The sequence below is a fragment of the Haliaeetus leucocephalus genome, unplaced genomic scaffold, assembly GCF_000737465.1.
Source record: "Haliaeetus leucocephalus isolate CR32 unplaced genomic scaffold, Haliaeetus_leucocephalus-4.0 Scaffold151, whole genome shotgun sequence".
Classification (NCBI taxonomy): Eukaryota; Metazoa; Chordata; class Aves; order Accipitriformes; family Accipitridae; genus Haliaeetus; species Haliaeetus leucocephalus.
In genome coordinates, this window is record NW_010972587.1 from 4,921,238 (window position 1) to 4,941,362 (window position 20,125).

General features: G+C 37.7%; 1 protein-coding gene across 2 annotated transcripts; it reads right to left on the bottom strand.

The window, feature by feature from the left end:
- Nucleotides 1-1,468: 1,468 nt before the first annotated feature.
- On the bottom strand, nucleotides 1,469-19,295 carry NAP1L1 (nucleosome assembly protein 1-like 1). 2 transcript variants are annotated; one of them, XM_010561803.1, is made up of 14 exons: nucleotides 19,261-19,295; nucleotides 18,479-18,567; nucleotides 15,789-15,891; nucleotides 12,425-12,566; nucleotides 11,880-11,960; nucleotides 11,489-11,614; nucleotides 10,915-10,986; nucleotides 10,112-10,251; nucleotides 8,148-8,293; nucleotides 8,041-8,060; nucleotides 6,664-6,786; nucleotides 5,613-5,645; nucleotides 5,156-5,206; nucleotides 1,469-2,194 (listed from the first exon to the last, which is right to left on the bottom strand). In XM_010561803.1, the coding sequence occupies exons 1-14, from the start codon at nucleotides 19,275-19,277 to the stop codon at nucleotides 2,159-2,161; spliced, it is 1,179 nt and encodes a 392-aa protein (XP_010560105.1). In that variant the 5' UTR covers nucleotides 19,278-19,295; the 3' UTR covers nucleotides 1,469-2,158. The 2 variants fall into 2 exon arrangements, with proteins under 2 accessions (XP_010560105.1, XP_010560104.1); XM_010561802.1 differs by having other exon boundaries at nucleotides 11,489-11,617; nucleotides 19,261-19,291.
- Nucleotides 19,296-20,125: the final 830 nt, after the last annotated feature.

Below are 20,125 nucleotides of genomic sequence, written 5' to 3' on the forward strand. Positions count from 1 at the left end.
AAACACCTGGCAGGGTCAGTGCCTCAAAGGATAAGCATATTCTGTCAGGATTTACGTCATCACAAGAACACAGCCACATCTACTTTAACACACAGCTAACAGAGAATGTGATGTTAACCTTTCATTATTGTGTTTTTCTACACTATGGGTTACCTGAAGAACACTTAAGAGCACAGCTTCAACAATACTGTTTTATATAGAGCTACAGATTAACAAGAGCTCCTTCTCCCAGATCCATTAATATCTGGAGAGGAGAAAGATGAAGCCCGACAGGGATTCTGGAATTAAGCAGTGTGGTATTTAAGTCTTCAAGGACTAAAAAAAAATAAATTAAAAAGAATCAGTTTAGTCAGAGCACACTCAACCACCTTCCTCACAGGGGGCTGAGGATTCAGAAGGGCATTTGGGATAAGCATCATTCTGTATTACTTACCTACTCTCCAAGCAAGAGACATACTAGAGAAACTCTTCCACCAGCCCCATCCTCATGTGGCTGTTGCCTCCTGCTTGCCCTGCTCTTTTCAGACCTTTAAACCTTTATGACTAAGTCACTATATCAGTGGTGAGAGGAGGAAAAAAAAAAGTAGCTACTGCAGAAATAGATCCATGACTAGGCTGGACATTTCTTTCCAACCCTGTGAGGACCTTCCTTGTCCCTCAAAAAGTTATCTGGGTACTTGCTTAGAAGATCAGAACTTCTACAGTTATGTGAAGGACAAAACTGCACAGAGTACAGTGGTATCCTACTGACTGGGAAAATTAAAATGGAAGACATCAGTTCATAGTCTCTTCAAGCTGAGTGCATTCAAATCCACATCTCAAGAGCACCTCCACTGCTAGGCTAGAGGCAAGGTTAGTATGAGAAAGATCTTCTAGCCCACGTTTCAAATGACAATGAACATCCAATATGGAAAAAGCAGGAACCAGAATGTGCAAACATAAGCGTAGTGAACAGTACATTAGGTGAGGAGAGAGGAATTCCTTGGGGTTTGTTTCCTCCTCTGTAGATGCTTGATACAGTGAGTACAAAGTAGAATACAGCTAAGTGTTCCAGCACTCCCTTAGGCTGCAGGACAGATTTTGTTCAGGACAACCTAGCTCTGCCTACACAGACTGGAAATCCAAGGCACCTTTTTTGGCTCCAGATTTCATACTAATAACTAATGCCTTAGTCACGCACAGCAATACCGAAGTCCTTTATCAGATCTAGCCCCACTTCTAAAAACTTGTCTTCTCAATATGGCAGTGTTGACCAATCACTGAAAAACCTAGCTCAGATTCACAAGCATCACACTGCAAATGGAAAATATGGATCAAACTTTCCAACTATTGTGTTTGTTTTTAAAATGCTATATGATTTACTTTTCAGTAACTCTCAACTTGTGTCTAGTAAAAAGTGAACTGCAGCATGAAAGATATGCCTTAGCAGTTTACACATGCAGATACAAACATCGTAATAAAACAAGACTAGCTTCTGAAAATACTAGGTTTTATTCACACCCCAGTGGTAAACAATAACCTTAATATGATGACTAGGTTTCTTTTGTAGATCACTATGTCACATAAAATACAAAACCCATAGCATAAACAAGCTGACAGTTATGAATGTTTAATGTGGTCTCGTTGGAAATTAAACAAGTTATACTAGTCTTCTCAAGTAGTCAAATTCAAAATGCATCATCATCTCCTAGTTAGTACAAGTCACTGCCATTTCTATAACAAAGTAATGAAGGCACAGCTAGTGCAAGCAGACTTAAACCCGTTCAAACTACTGGGCTGAAAAATACTTTGGTTGGTTCTTCAGGAGAGTTTCCTCTAAGCAAATATTGGTCTCAGTTAACAGTTCTGATAATCTTCACAGCTGCAGTCTAATAGCTACATGACAAAGACTTCACAAGAACCAAACTATGTAGCAATGAATTAACATTCATGCTTTAGGGGATTTACTGCATTCTACATATTGGCAGAAAATTATACTGTTAAAATGCTAGGTAGATTGAACCTACATTTTAAACTGGTTCTTATGTGTTTGAGTTCTTTTTTTAACAAATTGGTTACTTAATTCTACCGAGATACAAAACATAAGGCTGTAAGTAACTAATAGTTGTGTTTAGGCTATTACAGTGCAGGTAATCCTCAAGGCCACATACACACTGCTTCACTGCTGCTTGCATTCTGCTGGGTTTTGATCCTTCTGTTGAGAAAAAAGGAAGCATCAGTTTACAGATATCAGTATTTTAAAAGAATTATTAATATTGCTAAGTATACTTTCTCAAGTTGCAGTATTCAAATTCTTCCTTCATCTTCTCCCTTAAAGTAATTGCCTAGTATTAGTAGTACTGCTGTCTTTGGATGTGGCAACACCCCCAATGCATTTATTTTGGCTTTGTTAGTGTATAGGTATGCTCCAGAACAAAAAAAAGTTCAGAGCTAAGTGTGGTGGGATACTCTGAAATCAGACACTAAAACTGGAAAAAGGAGGAGTTATGCATAGTAAATAACCCAGCTCAGAAAAAGCATCCAGGCCTTCTACACAGTTTGAGGCAAAAGAAACTTCCTGTGGCCAGTAACAAGGGCGCAGCCTTACTCCAAAATCCACTGTAGAGCAATGCATGAAACACCAAATCATAGTATGTTCTTAACGCTCTGGAAACATCTTTTGCAATAAATTCCAGTTGTTAGAAAATTCTAACATGGAAAACTCCTTCTGTTCTATTGAAACAGACAACCAACAATATCTCACAGTAATACAGGAATTCAAGGAAAAGGCTTTTTGGTGGCAGAGTTTAGCTGCAAGTTTTACTCCGCTGCCTTGGTCTGGGGTCTGGATAGCTATTCTAGGACCACAGTGCTTTAATAAATTCAGCTGGCTTTCAGCCTGTGATCAGCTTACAACTATTTATTCTTATGTCAATACACTATAGAACCACTACTGCCTCTAGCTCTTTGGCAGTTCTCTCTGAAACTGAGCATACAGTCTTGCCCTTTCTCAGTTCTGTTTAGCCTAGAAAAGCAATGTGAAATGGTAGAAATAAGAAGCCCATCTTGTAGCTGTTTCATTTTGATTTCAAAACTGTCTTTAATAGGAAGCAATTTGAATACACCATAGCAGATGAAACATCACCAACAGGCTATACATTTTGATTAACAGTTCTATACCCTATATCTTTCTAGGTACAATGCTAAGATTATGTAATTCTTTCAACAGTACTTTGATTGTAGCTCAAACCATCCCTTCTGAAAAATATGCTGCTTCCTTATTTGAAATTGCAAGCACATTTCACAGCAGACATTTTTAGTTCACGCAGACTTCATTTTCATGACTGCAACTTTCACCTACCACCATCAGATGCTTTCAGGTGGCCAAACGTGCCTTTCACTCAGATAGGAAAAGACTACAAATTGAGTGGCTCACAATCACTTTTCCAGCAAACTGAGCCTGACTAGTGATTTGCCCTTCCCATGGAATAAGAAAGCTGCCAGTTGCTCTTCGCCTTTCACATTTTAGTACTTGGCTGTAGATGCATTCCTGAACATTGACTTCTGCTACCTCAAGCAATAAAAGACTTACTATTATTTACCCTGAAAAAGCCTCAGTTTTGTACTCTTCTGGGAAAATCTGTGCCAGAGTCAGTGTATTGGGTTTGCATGGCAATGTTTTGGGGGGGGGGGCTACAGGGGTGACTTCTGTGAGAAGCTGCTGGAAGCTTCCCCCATGTCTGATAGAGCCAATGCCAGCCGGCTCTAAGACGGACCCACCGCTGGCCAAGGCTGAGCCCATCAGCAACGGTGGTAGTGCCTCTGGGATAATGTATTTAAGAAGGGAAAAAAAAAAGTTACTGTGGAACAGAAACTGCAGCCAGAGAGAAGAGTGAGAACATGTAAGAGAAACAACCCTGCAGACCCCCAGGTCAGTGCAGAAGGAGGGCAGGAGGTGCTCCAGGCGCCGGAGCAGAGATTCCCCTGCAGCCCGTGGTGATGAAGACCATGGTGAGGCAGGCTGTCCCCCTGCAGCCCAGGGAGGTCCACAGGGGAGCAGATCTCCACCTGCAGTCCGGGGAGGACCCCACGCCAGAGCAGGTGGGTGCCTAAAGGAGGCTGTAACCTCGAGGAGAGCCTGTCCTGGAGCAGGCTTATGGCAGGACCTGTGGTCCCGTGGAGAGAGGAGCCCACGCTGGAGCAGGTTTTCTGGCAGGACTTGTGATCCCCCACGCTGGAGCAGTCTGTGCCTGAAGGACTGCAGCCCGGGGAAGGGACCCATGCTGGGGCAGTTCATGAAGAACTGCAGCCTGTGGGAAGGACTCACACTGGAGAAGTTTGTGGAGGACTGCCTCCTGTGGAAGGGACCCCATGCTGGAGCTGGGGAACAAGTGAGGAGTCCTCTCTCTAAGGAGGATGAAGCAGCAGAGACAACATGTGATGAACTGACCATAACCTCCATCCCCCAACCCCCTGCACCGCTGGAGGGGAGCAGAGAGAGAATTCAGGAGTGAAGCTGTGCCTGGGAAGAAGAGGTTGGGAGAGGGGGGTGTTGTTTTAAGATTTGGTTTTATTTCTCATTACCTTCTGGTCTGATTGGCAATAAATTAATTTTCCCCAAGTCAAGTCTGTTTTGCCTGTGATGGTAATTGGTTGAGTGATCTCTCCCTGTCCTTATCTCAACCCACAAGCCTTTTGTTGTATTTTCTTTCCCCTGTCTAGCTGAGGAGGGGGGAGTGATAGAGCAGCTGTGTGGTGCTTAGTTGCTGGCTGGGGTTAAACCATGACAGTCAGCTTGTGACAAGTTCCCAAAAACTGAACCTGGATTAGGCAGTTCTCCACATGTCCTTACAACCATTATAGAACATTTTCATCATTAGCAGCAACTTGCTGCAAGACAAGTTTAGAGAAAACCAAGCCTGACTAATTTCAGTGCTCAAAGCCAAAAGTTACTTTTACGAAACGATTTTTGGAGAAAGAACTTTTTAAGAAGTTGCTCTACCAAAATTAGTCTGTCAGAACTGGAACTGAAACAGCCTCAGCCAAAACAATCACCATAGGAACTACTGATTAAGTACTTAAAATAAAAAAATTAAAAAAAATCAAGATTTAACCTACATAAAATTTCAAGCGTGTATGCGTACACAAACTTCAAACATTCTTTTTAATTCCTTACTTTTGGGTCATAATCAGGATCATTTTCTTCATCTGCTTCTTCTTCCCCCTCCTGAAAGAAAGCACTTGTTTATATTTCTCTAGCTTATCCACATTCAGCTTCCTAAGCCATTTTCAAGAAAATTAAGATTAAATTATACTCTTAAATAGATTCATTACCACTTTAAGTTATGCAGATTGTATTAGCTTGCCCTCCACTAAGCACATCATCTTTTGACAGCAGTTGCAACTTAATCTGTACGATACCTTAGGGTTGTCTTCATTTGGTTTGGTTTTTTTGTTGTTTGTTGTTTTCATTTAAAATATTCACCCTAGATCCACAAAATGATGTGTTGTATCTTACATTCATAAGTACTAAACTTAAGTGTCCAAAGCAGTCAAAAACTAAAGGAAATCCTATTCCAGAGAACAAACTACAAAAGGGAAACTACTTAAATCAAGGCCATCTGTCAACTTACCTCATCATCTGCCTCTTCACCTTCTTCATCATACTAGGAGAGAAAATAAATGGTTTTGACAGTCAAACGCAGCCATTTATGGCTCAAGTACAGCCAGATAACTCAAGCAGATGCCAGAGGCCACACTGTATTGTGCTCTAAGAGAACTTCCTATATCTGACAGATTTAAAAATGCTTTTTGCATCAGCATGAGCAATGTTCAATCTCTTAAGCTACACTCTGGCAGAGAAAACTGTCTACCTTAAGTTCCTCACATGCAACGCTGGAAGAGCTTATTAGACTGTGATAAGACTTCTGGCCAGTAGGGTGTCTCAAAGCCTAAGGCAACCTGTACAGTCGGTCACTTCCCTCTTCCATCTTTCCCAGCCAAGGCTTTGGGCTAAGGCTACCATTTTACATTCTAAAAATTAATTTTAAGGCAGGACTTATCTATCTTAACTGTCAAACTGTCCTTGTTTGTGCAGAGGCAGGGGAGAAAAAAAAATGTTACCCTTATAAAGTTCTGGGGTTTTGTGGTTTGTTTTTCAAGCTTAGCTACTTTAAAGCACTTAATTCAAGCTTTTGCAGAGCTTGCTTTGAATATTTTGGCATGCTTTGAATGTGCTTATATATCATTTTCTAATAACAGTGTGCTCCTGAAAGGATCAGGCTTGAATCTCAAGGAACTTGGTAGCCCAGCATCACTGTAAGCACAAAGAACAGCGTGAACAGCTAGAAAAATAGACTAATTTGTTCTCTGGCAGCTCATTACAGTTCTATCAAAGTATTGGGTACGCCACCCTAGGAATGCCTTATACACAAAGTGCTACTCAGACATCCTCTAAATGTTGAGCTTCTACCACTACTTTTGCCACAAAACTCTGAAGTCACTACTTCAAAAATTAATTACTTTCACACTGCTCTTCACTGAACACTCTAGGAAGCTCAGCTGAAACTAACATTGATCCATCCCATTCTAAGGATATCAACATTATAAGTCAGAAATTACCCAAAGATTTTAAGCAGCATTATTTCAAAGTTTTTGAGCATTTTGAAAGAACATTATACTTACATCATCATCATCATCTTCAATAGCTTCTCCTGTAAAGTACAATACTGATCGGGGGACTATACGTTCACGCAAGAAGTGACCTATTTCAAAATCTGCAGCAAGGATTGCCTCAGCATCATCGTCCTGCATAAAACAACATTATTTCCTAAACCATAAGCTGGTAACTACTTTTGACACAAAAACATGTTGCACAGATAATGTGGCCAGATTTATACAAAACCCATGTGATGACTTTTTTGGTTCAGGACTTGCTTGATAGAATTGAAACCGTGGAGCCAAGTTTTACACTTTAAACAGCCTACCTGCATTATGCAGTGGCAGGCTGCTTCTTCAGTAAGCTTAATTACACAAAATTCTGCAGTTTTAAGTTTTAGTCTTCCCCCAGCCCCGACCTGCTTTTGTTCCAAGTAGAAAAATTGTTTAATAACTCCTACAGACTTTCAATTTGTATGCACAATACCCTTAAGAACTAAACACCAGCCAGGTGAGGCTATCTAATTAAAGATTTTACAAGCTACTTCTGATTCCTACAGTGTATCTCCTCCACGATTCCCATTAAACAAGCTATTGGGAAGCACCTGAACACCTGAAAATGCTCTCTGATCCAACCACAAGTTTTCATTCCTTTTGTTTACACCAAGTGTTCTGCTGTCTGCCATCTCAGAAGTTACCTTCAATTCAAAAGGCTGCTGTTTTGTTTTGTTTTTTTTTCCAATTATGAACATACAGCTTTTGCTGTCCATGCCAACTGGAGTTCTAACAGCATGCTTCTGGAGGCTTTAATCAGATTTCCCACTGAAGCTGCATAATGTATTCAGCACTTAAGTGTTTTTGGTAGTTTTTCTCTTTACAAAAACATGGCTTATTGCCATAGAGTTTTCTACTAGTGAGCACACAGAAGAATAGGCTCTTGCAGTTTTCTATTCTTGTTTTATTAATTTCTCCAAGAGTTAATAGCTTGGGAAATTTTTAACAGCATAAAATACAAACCAGATACATGCAGCCATTAGAGAAGATCACCCGAACAATGCCCGAAGGGAGAGACTTAAAACACCACCCATTAGACCAAAGGCTAATAACAAAGATCACTACATTTGTACAACTGTTAACAATTCACATGGTAGCCTTCAGGAAGGATAAGCTGCTGAAGTTTACTAACCTGAATTCTACCATCCAACAACAAATACACCTTCTAATAAAGAAAACTCAAATAGATACTATTCATCACAAGTATTCTCAGTTAAATACAGAAACAGTTAAAGCTGAAGCTGTTTAACAAATTCCTAAACAATTTCAGCAAACATTTTGTATACGAAAGCATGAATTCTTCTACTAGTGTTTCCCCTCCACCTCCATATTTTACATAAGCCAACTTACCAGGTCTCCACTTTCAGGAACTGTAGAAAAAAAAAAAGAGAAGAAACAAGTAAGTGAAGCACATACTACATTTAAAGTTAATGCAGATAAACTAATGTTCAGTTTACCTTCAGGAGGACTAAAGAAGTTGAAGAATGAGTCATTGGAAACAGTTTTTGTCACTGTTCTAACTGTTCCACGACCCTTATGCTTCTGCTTCTTCTTAATGGTTTTCAAAGTAACATTCTTTCCTTTTTTCCAGTCTATTTGGCAACTGAAGAGGAAACAAACAAAAAAAACCAACCAGCTGCAGCTTAATACTATTCCACTTGTTATAGGTATCTACTGAGACTATCACAACTGCAATGAATACAGAGAATATAAAATATTAAGGTAGTATTTATTCAGTGCTATCTTTTCATTAGTTTATACATTGAGAACAAGAGTAACAGGTTCATTTTAAGATTGAAGTGTTTTCATCCAAAACTTTCTCCTTCCCCACTCAATCTCTGAAATAATTACCAATTTTCAATAGCTACCAAGTTCTACCTACTTTCCTATCAAAGAATAGCATCACACCATTTTTAGAGCTACCTATCCATTATAAAGTAATGTCATATTTAGTCACGTTAGTAGTATGCCATAGTTTACCACATATTGTAATCAGCAAGTCTTTAAAATAATACATCAACCAGGTGTGTAGATTTTGGTTGTTTTTCAGTTGTTTGCGGGCTTTTTGCCTTTTTTTCTTTTGCTTGTTTTGTTTTTTTGTTTGGTGGGGGTTTGCTGGGGGGGGGTTGTTTGGTTGGTTGGTTGGTTTTTTTTCTAAACTCTGTCCTGTTTACAGAGCAGTCATTCCCACAGGCTTGTCTCACACTCACAAAGAATTCTGGGGACATTAAATGAAGAAGTGGTATCAATAAGACTGTTTGCATTTGCAGAAGTTTCTGATTAGATTCCTTTTAAGACTCAAAGGAAGGGGGTGAGTTGCTTTGGGATAAGAAGAGACTCTTAGTTAAAACACAAAACAAGGGCTAGGAATAAATCACTTTCACAGAAGCAGAGTGTCATGTTACAGTGATCTCTGCCAGGATTTATGCTTTTCAAAAACAGCCCAAACTGAGAAAGACAAACAGTTTGATCAAAGCTACTCAAGCATTTAAGATTAAACCTTATAGGACATCTGCAGAAATATATTATATTAAGTGACTGGGAAATGAAGTGGTAAATAAAAGTCAGTATCAGTAACTGCAGATTAATATATGGGTAAAACCAACCCTGACTATGCAGTGATAGGCTGTAAATTAGTTGTTATCACTCAGAAGAGCAGTCAGAACATTAAAGAGACATTAACACAAAAGCAACTGAACAGGCCATGATGCATAGAGCCCTGATCTACCCATAAGGTTAATTACACACAACTCTGGTTTCTCTCGTCCTTCTGTTTACAAGAAGAGAGACACATACAGAATAAAGAGATTATTTAGTGTGAGGAATAACAGCTAATTTAAAACAAAAGACATCACTGAGAAAGGAGTGTGACAGCTCTTTAAAACCATGAGAAACCTGGAGTTAATAGGAGATGACTGTTCTCCATTTCTCAACTAGATCAACTGAAAGACACTTAGAGACAAACATTCAACACTTATAAAACAAACTGGACAAACTGCAATACAGGAAGTAAAACTGGAACAGACTTCCCAAAATGCTGCATGTCAGAAAAATAAAAAGATTAAAAGAAGTGATTGAACAAATTCTGAAAAAAGCTATTAAGGCCTACAAAAAGATAACATGATCCACCTTCCAATTCAGCCTTAGTGACGGCAGAACAGTATTTCTAGATAAATACTGATTACATTTTTTATTTATGTGCATATATAATATATGCTTGTAAGTTATATAATATAAAATATATAGTTTTATATATTGTATTGAAGTTACTGAAAAACACTAAAAACCTCAAGTTGAACCCAGTGGTTTATTAAGTAGCAGTATCTTTTCCAGTACCTTCCCAAGATGCTCTAAGTCTACAGTTGGATAGTGCTAAGGAAGAAACTGTTACATTGCCTTGAAGTTATTTATTGGCACTTACCCTGTACAACCCATGATTTCTGGTCCATCAAAGGAGAAGGGATCAGAATCATCTGGCTCTGACCTCATTCTATACGTCTTTGTCAATACTTCATTTGTGAAGTAGTCATTTGGTTCAAAATGAAATTCTAATGTGAAACTCTTAAAAAGAATTGCAGAGCAACAACTTTAGCAATTTAGCAAAGCATACCTTTAATTTCTACATACCTAAAATCCAAACCCAAAAATACACATGCAATGGAATATATCCATCTCCTCCAATATTGAAGAGGTGCACATACGCAACTTATTCTAGAATTTGCTGCCCAAGTTGTACATTAAACCTTCAAATGTCTTCATTTACCATGTTGATCTTGTGCTTTTTAGTTAATATACCGCTTGCAGTAATGACACAAGATCTCCCAGTGTACAGCTGTCCTGGTGCTAACGTAGAGAGAGAACTAAATTTAAAATTTTAAAAAACTTAGCAAGCTATCTGATTTCTGGCAAGGAAATTATATCCTATTATAACAGTTATACAAAAAGTACCTGAAGGTATCAAAATCTAAAGGTGAAACTGAGTCATCAGATATTAAGCCCAAGTTATTAACTTGTCAGAATTTGAAGGTTAAATTAAGTATAAATTCATTCACATGGTACTGCAAGACTAGTACTAGCCCTTGTACTGTTTTTCAGAAGACTAGAAGCAGCTGCGTATTTCTCATGATTGCCGTAAGACAATTGGCTATCACAGACCATGCTATTAATATACAAATAAGTCTGAAGATAACACAGAAGTAATCTTGTTTAATAGGTTAAACTAACCATAGGCTGTCCAACTTCTGAAAATTTCACTTTTATATCTTTTAAGTGTTTCAGGATAGGTTCATCATGTTCCTGTAAAGAAAACACAGTTTATTCCATTTTCATAACGTTAAATTGTACACAGATTTAAGACCCTGCAGAGATAAAATGCCATATTTAGAATGAGTTTTACATAGGACGAGAACCTTGTTACAGCACTGAAGCATTTTCACGAACATGACCAGCAGATGGCAACAATGGCTGTACAGGGTTTCCACTGCAGTACGCAATCTAAATCCGTGCAAACACCAAGTACAATTTTTAGCAGTATCTAGTACACATCTCATACACACGCTGCTGTAAGCGCATAAAGTGTATTAGTAAGATAAAAATAAGTTCAACAAAAAACACAGTAAGAAGGTATTTCAGAGTGCTCTGTGCTCTCAGTTGAATAAAGTACCAGAGATGACATCCAAGTACTTGTTCCATTTTCGCTCTCCAGACACATCAAGTAATGTACTGTTTCTACCCCTTTCTTAAAGGCACTTGGATTAAGTACTAACACAACTTTAAACAAGCCTGGACCACCACCTACCTGAACCATATCACTGAGCAAGTCCACATTCTTGAATACTGTCAGCCAAAACTCAGGAATTCCTTTAGGGTCTTCTTTTTCTTCATCTTTTTTTTCCTCTTCAAGCTTGGCTTTCTCTTTCATTTCCTCCTTGATAGAATATATATGTTAGTTTTTCTTCATTTTGAAAGAGTGCCCACAAGGTTTGTTAACAGTTTTAAGTTGACACCAGTACAGATTAAGGTTCACGTGCATGCTTTAAGCAATCATTAAGAATTATTATTGTTGTTATAAGCAAGTAATCATTAGGTACCCAATTTTTTATTATTTTTTTTTAAACTTTGGTTACTGTATTGAATCTTGTTTCATGCTAAAGCTTGAGATATTGATGAGAGCTGATTAAGATACTCACTGAAATTTCTTCTTCAGCATCTGCTTTCCATTCACATTCTTCCTCTGTAGGTTCATAAATTGCATTGATGATTTCACTTCGCTGGAAGATTAAACCAAGAATATTTTCACATTTCCTAGTCATGGCAACCAGCAATGCCCTAACCACTAATTTTCTAATCCTAAAGTTACACAATTAGTAATACATTAACTATTTATCAAAACTTTTTCTTCTAGCCCTACAAGGCAACTAAACAGTTACAAGCTTTTCAACACACTAAAATAAGCACCAAAGGTAACCAGAAAGGTTACCATATCATCTGACATCTGCTCAACTAACAAGATGAGGGCTGGCATTATTGAAGTCATTTTGGTAACCGTGGAACAGACTGAACTTTTGTCCCCCATAATCTTAGTTGATATTCACATGGATAGTAAAATTATCAACTGAATTGAATGGGCACATACAAGACCAAAGTACTTCAGAACATGCACAAACTTTCAGTTTATATTCCCTTGTGTTTTAGCTAAAGCTTATAAGTACAAATCAGATTAGCATTAAAATACCTTGTCAAATAAGGGCTGATAGAGAGCAGCATACTTTCTTTCCAGCTCATGAACTTCCTCATAGAACTTCGCTTCTATCTGTGCACATTGAACTTGAAGGTTCTTGAGAGCATTCACACGTCTTTTAACAACTTTAGGCAAGCTGAAAAATTCAGTGACAGAACTGTTACTAACACTGCATTCTAAGCACATACTGACCCCTAACTTAACCAGTCCCCTTGCAAGTTAACCAACTTGCATCAAAACAGATTTTACACTCTATTTGAAGCTTTAGAAAGCTGTACAAATCAAAACTATGACCCACTGCACCATGCGGATTGAAACTGTTAGCACAGGCTCTTAAACCAAGGTTTACCTTGGTCAGAACCAGAGTATTCCAAACACCTGGGTCAATCATGAGACAAACTTGCACAAAACTTCATACTAAAACCAAGTTTTACATTATTAATGAGCAGCATAGTAAATTCATACGATTGAGCATAATTAAGAAATTGAGGTCTTATCATTAATTAGCTTGGTTTTATGAAAGAAAGTTCAAGACAATTGAGTTATTCTTCACTAAGGAAGTTAATCTTCAAAATTCACATTTTTGTTTCACTGAGGAAAGCAGCTGGTACTACTGTCTTCTAACATATTAACTGTCACTCTCAAAGTGAGCCAGAACTGTTTTGCTAAATGAGCCAGCGTATTACACATGTGCAAAAGGAAAGCAAATAATGCAATCTTCATTATAAATACTTGTCAGCTACAACTCTTTAATACTAGTTTCACTTTAGTAAACTACACTAACACAGACTTACTGTTGGGACAGAAAGTCACCTACATCAAGGCTACTGGTGAGATTCATGGGGCAGACTGCTGACAGCCTCCATTGCCTGTGAGGTGGCCCAAACCCCAGCATATGGCCACAGAAGATTACTATGTTAACTTCCCATATTTATTTTATTTAAGCAGTTGTGCCACGTTATTTAGAACGCAGTAGTACACAACTGCTTTTGTTAGGACCAGCTTCAGGTTAGAGGAAGTAGCCAAGAATGCATTAGCTTAGTTGAACACTGAAGGTTCATATTAATTACTAAAGCTATCTTACTTCTATTAGGTATGTTCCAACATGCTTGTTCACTTTAAAATGCAGACAGAACCCTTCTCCCTGATAGCTTTATGCTCAACACGAGTATACTACTTCTGGTTACTAAGATAATATGCATACCACCTTTAAATCAACAATTCCCTTAACCTTCCAATATGGGCAAAAGTACATCTACTACACAAACTATCAAAACCGCTTGAATTTAGTCATGTATGCTCATAAAGGGTTGATAACATTCTTGTTACTCTGACATTTTTCCTGGAGTTAGTCAAGTTAATCATTTGCTGTAATTTTATCTTCAAGTACAATATCAGAACTAGCAGCAACTTAAGTGGCAAGTTCGGTTAGTTTCAAGAAAAAAGCATTAAGGAAGAAAATTAGTATGACTGCACAAATAAATCATACAACAATTGCCCACTTAATGCCACATGCATATATCTAGACTTAAGAGTACTGGTCCTAGCAATTGCATACAAAGCACTATGAAATTTCTAAGAGGTAGTGCCATACATGCAGCATGTCCAACTCTGTTATGTCAGAGTAAAGACTTTAACCCCTTTATTAGAGAATCTAGAATCTTTTGCATGTGTCAGAGCTACACTTCATTACAGTCCATGCCAACTAGTCCAAATTTCACAGTTTGTACATCCACTACCTTTATAAACTCTGTATGTTTTAAAAAAAGAAAGGTAGTTTCATGAAAGAGACAGCTCTTAAAGTAAATCCAAAAATGGAGAAGCAGACCAAGAAACCTGAACTGGACTGCACAAGTACAACAACGGCAAGTAAGACCTGTTGCTCAGAATACAAGCCATTAGCAAAAGTTATGATTACACAAGAACACAACCTCCTGCAAGCAGCTGAGGGAAATTCTACTCTATGAAAGTAAGTTTCCTTAAAATTATTGTGGCCAGACACAGGTGAAGAGGTAAGTTATTGGATGGCTGCTGAGCAATTAGCATATTCTAAGCCTGAGCAGACAGATGCGTTCCTGGAACCTCTTTACTTTCCTACCACCTTATGCACCTAGTTCCTTAAGAGCCCACATAACAGGCCCACATAATCCCAGATTCCTACTGACTTCTGTGCCATCTCAGTGTCTAGACTCTGTAGACAAATAAGCTCAGAATAACACGTGGGAAGGTGTGTAAGAGGCACCTGTGAAGTATGGTTAAGTCAGCATGCATATGTTGAGAAAGCGCACACTCAAGTTACACACATTTTCCAGTTATGTTCATACTGCAAGTTAGGTAAGAGTTTGGTACAATGGCAAAGTTGCAATGCTTTTGTAATCAAGAAGGCACTACTGTACTTGGAATTGATGAAGAAATGGTACAGTATCTTAGAGAGCAGCTGACTAGAAGAATGCCATGTAAATCAATGTTACCACTTTTGTTCACTTCTTAGATCAAGGACCTGAAAGATTAGTAGAGGTTAATTAACATCTGTTGAAAACCAGAAGAAAAATATTGGGTATAGAATGCCTGTAGTGTACAGTATCTAGAAGAGAAAGAACCTGGGTACCCTTTTGCCTCCATGCTCTTTCTTGGGCCAGTATTTATTAGGGAAGGCTGTTAGTTAAATGGGCTTTTCTTCCATGCTATCATCTGTAACGGGAAAGCAGTATGAGTAGGAGCAGCAGCAATGCCTGTTACTCAGTAGCTGCCCCAGTTCACATCAATAGCAATGTAGGACCCTATCACAGCAAGACAGTTGTATGCTTTACAATTCTCGTGGATGTGGTGAAATGTTCGTACACAACCAGAAATTACATGAGAGCCAGAAAATTCTATCTGTTAATGTAGATAAAGAAAATTTTAGCAATATATTGTTGCAAATTTTGATACATAAGACAACCACATGAAGTACAGATACAACATTCCTAATTTTATTAGCTACTAGTTACTACACTCTAACCAAAAAATTACTATATTAGAGACATTAGGTCTCTAAGTATTTGTCCATGCTTAAGATAACTGAAGACAAAAAGAAAGCTACAAAAGACATTCCAAGTAGCAGGAAAGTATCTTCTGAAAGTGCGCCATATTGTTAACTACAGGGGACAGGGTCAGCCACTGAAAATATTTTAGCATTCTTTTCTTCATAAAAGCCCAAATAAAAACTATTCAATTCTGAGATGCACTACAGACTATATTAGTCTTCCTGCTATCTGGGCAGCACAGTGGTTTATGGCTATTAATGCTACAGACAATACTGTTCAGAAAGCAAAAGAACCATTTATACTACTCTGCTCATACTGAACAAATACCGTACCTTTCTATATATCCTGTAGATGTTCCTACCAGACCATCAAGTCTCTCCTGAAGGGCTGCAAGAATCTGAGGATTCTGCATCATCTGCACAGTCAGCTGCCGAGCTAAATTAAAGAAGAAAATTACATAAGTGCAAAGTGCATCTTTTGGACTAATCTTGAAAGAAAAGTTACTTAAATACTATGAAAGAGCAGTAAGTTTATTATATATACACACTTGTAAATAGAAATATAGGCAAAGAAGTATTTCAAACACCTCTCCATTTTGGAAGCATGGATCAAAGCCATCCTATTCTGAACATGGGAACAGCACCTGGATTAAAATGACCACTATTGAGCAAGGTGAGCTCTTCTGTTAAAAGGGAAGGTTTTATATGATGCCCCTAAAAGCAACAGTTTTGCCTTGACTGCTTTTATTTTGAAGTCATTACGGAAAGGCAACGTAGAAGAATTTGCGCTTTTACTTTAAGAGGGGACTAAAAATTGGAAATGGGATTTTCATTCCATTTTAGGTAAATGGAAAGAAACAAGACAGTTTCAGACTTGGATTTAAAACTGCTTTACAAATCTACATTTACCTAATTTTTCCTGCAAAAGAATAAATTAGTCATCAGAATAGTCTGACATTGACTACAGAATATCAGTACTAGGTCCTGGAAGTCTATCATCTACATCTTTAGAAAGCACTTTGTCCAAATGGGAAACCTGTTTTAAACTACAACGTAGAAGTACATTTAAAAAACATGCAAATTCCTAGCCTAAGTGTTCTCATTATCCATTTTAACATCAACCTTTTTACCCCTCCTCAAAATCTGTGCCTCAACCTGCAGAAATTAATTTCACAACTTCATATTTTTAGTAAGAATTTATGATCAGTTTTTATCATGCTGTTTTGCTTTCCTCCCCCTATCCTAAACATATGCAGATAGGCAAACAAGTACTTTGCATTCCTTACGAGATACTAGGTTTATATAGCATTCTTCTGACACCTTCAAATTAGAGTGAAGCTTTTGAATCCTTCTTGATACACAAGGCTTTTGGAAATGGCATACCATTTTTCATTTCCATGCCCTTCATTGCAGTAACCACATGTGAATATTCTCTCCCACTTTTATGTCCTAGCACTGAAATTACATGCTGAAAAGTTATGTTCCAAGCAACATCCAAAAGTCTTGTTTCTCCATAATCATTGCAATCAGTTTATATTTTAGCAGTAGAAGCTGCAATTACTTCTTAAAGGTACTACCTCACATTAGTCAACACTATTCCTCTTGTCAAGGTATCTAGTTTTCTCTGCTCCTACTATTCATTAGTCTTTCCTATACACTTGAAAACCTACTCAATTTTGCCATTTGAGTATGTTGCCAGTTACTTTTTAATACCAAATCAGTATACACATCACACACATGGTATGCCAATACCAACAGCCTCATCTCCTCAAACTGAAATCCAACCACATATTCTGTTTTGCAAGTTCTTGGATCCATGAACACTATTTCTTCAAAGAGCTTTCTTCTAAAAGCATGAGTGCTTTACTTGGTGTCCAGAGAAGGACCTCTGACATTTAAAAATTGAATTATCTAGATTAAAAAAGGTAAATCAGCAAAACCTAAGGAAAAATTGTGCATGAAAAAGATATTAGAAAACTAGACAAGCAAGAATTACATATGTAAAAGAACTGCTTAACACTGTGTCAAGTTTCCCTACTACTGAAGCATGTTTCTGATTTATAAAATCCAATTTTCCTCCAAGATTCCTATAGTATAATTACCCCTCAGATCCTCATCTACAATAGCTGGGATAAATCACTAAAAATACACATTATTAATCTCAAGGTTCCTTTGGGACACCTGAACGCTTACCATTTAATTACTGTAAGCTATTCATCAACTGACCAGTGTGTTCCACAGAATTTTGCATTCCAGTTTTGAAAATACTTTTTCCAATAGATATAGCAAAGCCTCTAACATCATTCTGAGCAAAGTTATCCTACTTTTCTTTAGTGTTGTTATTCTGTTCAAGTAATCACATAATGTGGCACTACCAGCAGTCCAAATCATTTTATTGCAGAGATTATCAGTTATTTCTCTTTTGGCTCTTCAGATTCTATCTGTGCCCCCAGCCTTTAACTACAAAGCATAAGTAAGACTGTTCAGCACAGAGAAAACAAGTATTCTGATACATATTCAGGTTTTTTTGTTGAGGGGAAAAAAGAAGGATTTTTTGGTTTTAAGAGTGGTAACACTAAGCGTGATATTTGTTCTGTTCACAAACAACTCGGCACCAAATTACTAAGCAACTGTTCAAAAAATGAGATACACACACATATGTATCCGATTTTTTTTCTACCCAAAGCTTCACATTTTAAAAGCTTTTAGCTGTTGTTAGTTTTGAAACAATCTAGTCACATACCCACAACAATCCTTTCTTTCCCAATTACACATCCTTACAGGGGGCCAGTGCTGCCTGAACTGGTACTAACCATGACTAAAATGAGTGACTGCAGACAACTATTAAAAAAATAAAAACACCACACAACTGGAAAAAAAAGTCCTTGCTTCAGAATTTAAATACAGTCGGCAAAGCGTAACTGCTGATGCACATTTCCTATTATTTTAAGCAGTAAACCCTTTTTTTAACACATTAGAAAGTACATATGCAGCTGCTTAGAAACTCTTGTTTACAACATTACCTTTGCTGTTGGCATCTTCACCAGTTTCTTCTTCTTCTACCTCTTCAACATCTTCCATATCTTGTTGATCAAGTTCAGACTGTTCTTTGCTATTAGGAATATTCAATAACAGCATCAAGAAGTTAATTTTATAAAATACTATAACAAGCTTAAAGAGCTCAAATTAGAGATCATCTGGGTAGAAGCAAACTATTGCATCAGTTTTGATCTATGACAAACTATAAGTCTGAATAGGCAAACAAAGCCAAATTTGTCTTCATGGATTCAAGTTTCACATTTTACAATCTCAGAACAGTTTGAAGAACTAGCAGCTTTCCAGAATTTTGAAGATTCGTTTTTACAAAAGGATTCTTTCAGCCTCCCTCTGCTCTACACATTCTCTTTGTTAAGATGTGCGGGCCTTGAGAACTGAGGGTAGGTTTACCTGAACTATACTTTGAATGCTGCAAAATATGAGCATTCAAAGTATAGAAAAAACCCACTACATACAGTGAAAGAATACTAATGGGCAGTACTATCAGTTTTTCCCCTCCAGAATTCCAACTAACATAGTAAGTTGACTGCTGCCTTCTCCCAGTTTTAGATTTACTTACAATTAGTATCCCAAGCCCATCTGGCATGAGCAACTCAAGCTTTTCTCCCACATGCTATAAACCTCACATCCTGCCACAGTGCCAAGATCACTACCCAGACCCTGTCTATCAAGTGTCTGGAGATCACAGCCATCTGAAGTACAGCATAGGACACAGTCAGAGCTTCAGTAACCTACAGATTTTACTTACTTGTCTATGTCTGCCATTCTCCTGGATTTCAAACCCTAGAGGAAGAAAACAAAAATGTAAGAACAGCAGCACTAGACTTCACTTACAAGGTCTACAGGCAAGTGCCATAATACTAAAAAGGAAAGAAACACAAACCATGCTAGGTTTAAGACATAGGATAAATACATATTATAGTCTGAAGACTGGCATATCTCCCATGCGCTTTTTGAGATCTCATTCTAAAGTATACAGAAATACTGAAAAGCTTTGTCCTGGTTTAGAACCAATAGATCTACTCATATCAATTTAAATAGCAGCAAAATGCTATGTTGCATTTTGTATCATAGGACTGTATTAATATCACAGATTGAAAACTAGTCCTGTCTAAGTTTAAAAGCGAAATACAACCTGAGAAAAACTGAAGCAAAAAGGGTGCTAGAACCCTTTTGGTAACCGTTTACTCATTTCCAGCACGTAATTGCAGACAGAGGATACTTATAGCTAAATCAGTTTGGTTTAATACTAAAGACACTTTTTTGTGGATTTACTTTTAATCCCAACTTTACAAACCCAATCCAAGTAGTTCCTCAGAATACTCACAGAATCGCAATATTTAAAAAAAACTGATGCCAGGTGCCAAGGTATTTAATATGACTAATTTCCATGTCCTGAATGATCAGAATTTTCTTAATTAAGTATCTCAGTATCATCAAAAACACATTCCAGACAGCAACTACAAGCCTTATACGTTGAGACTATTGCAAATCTTGCATACCATGAAGCACCTATGTTCTCAAATGTATTACAAGATGAATATTTTCCACCAGCAAAACAGTACTTAGGCGTCTATAGTCTCCAAAAAGATGTTTCAGGTAGCCTGAAGTCA

Bases quoted from the DNA above. Each gene is read 5' to 3' on its own strand.
- NAP1L1 (XM_010561802.1), bottom strand. The intron at 6,787-8,040 runs GTAAGTTGGCTT...TGTTTTATGCAG, and splicing joins TTCCTGAAAGTGGAGACCTG to GACGATGATGCTGAGGCAAT. The intron at 5,207-5,612 runs GTAAGTTGACAG...GCTTTCTTTCAG, and splicing joins GTGAAGAGGCAGATGATGAG to GAGGGGGAAGAAGAAGCAGA.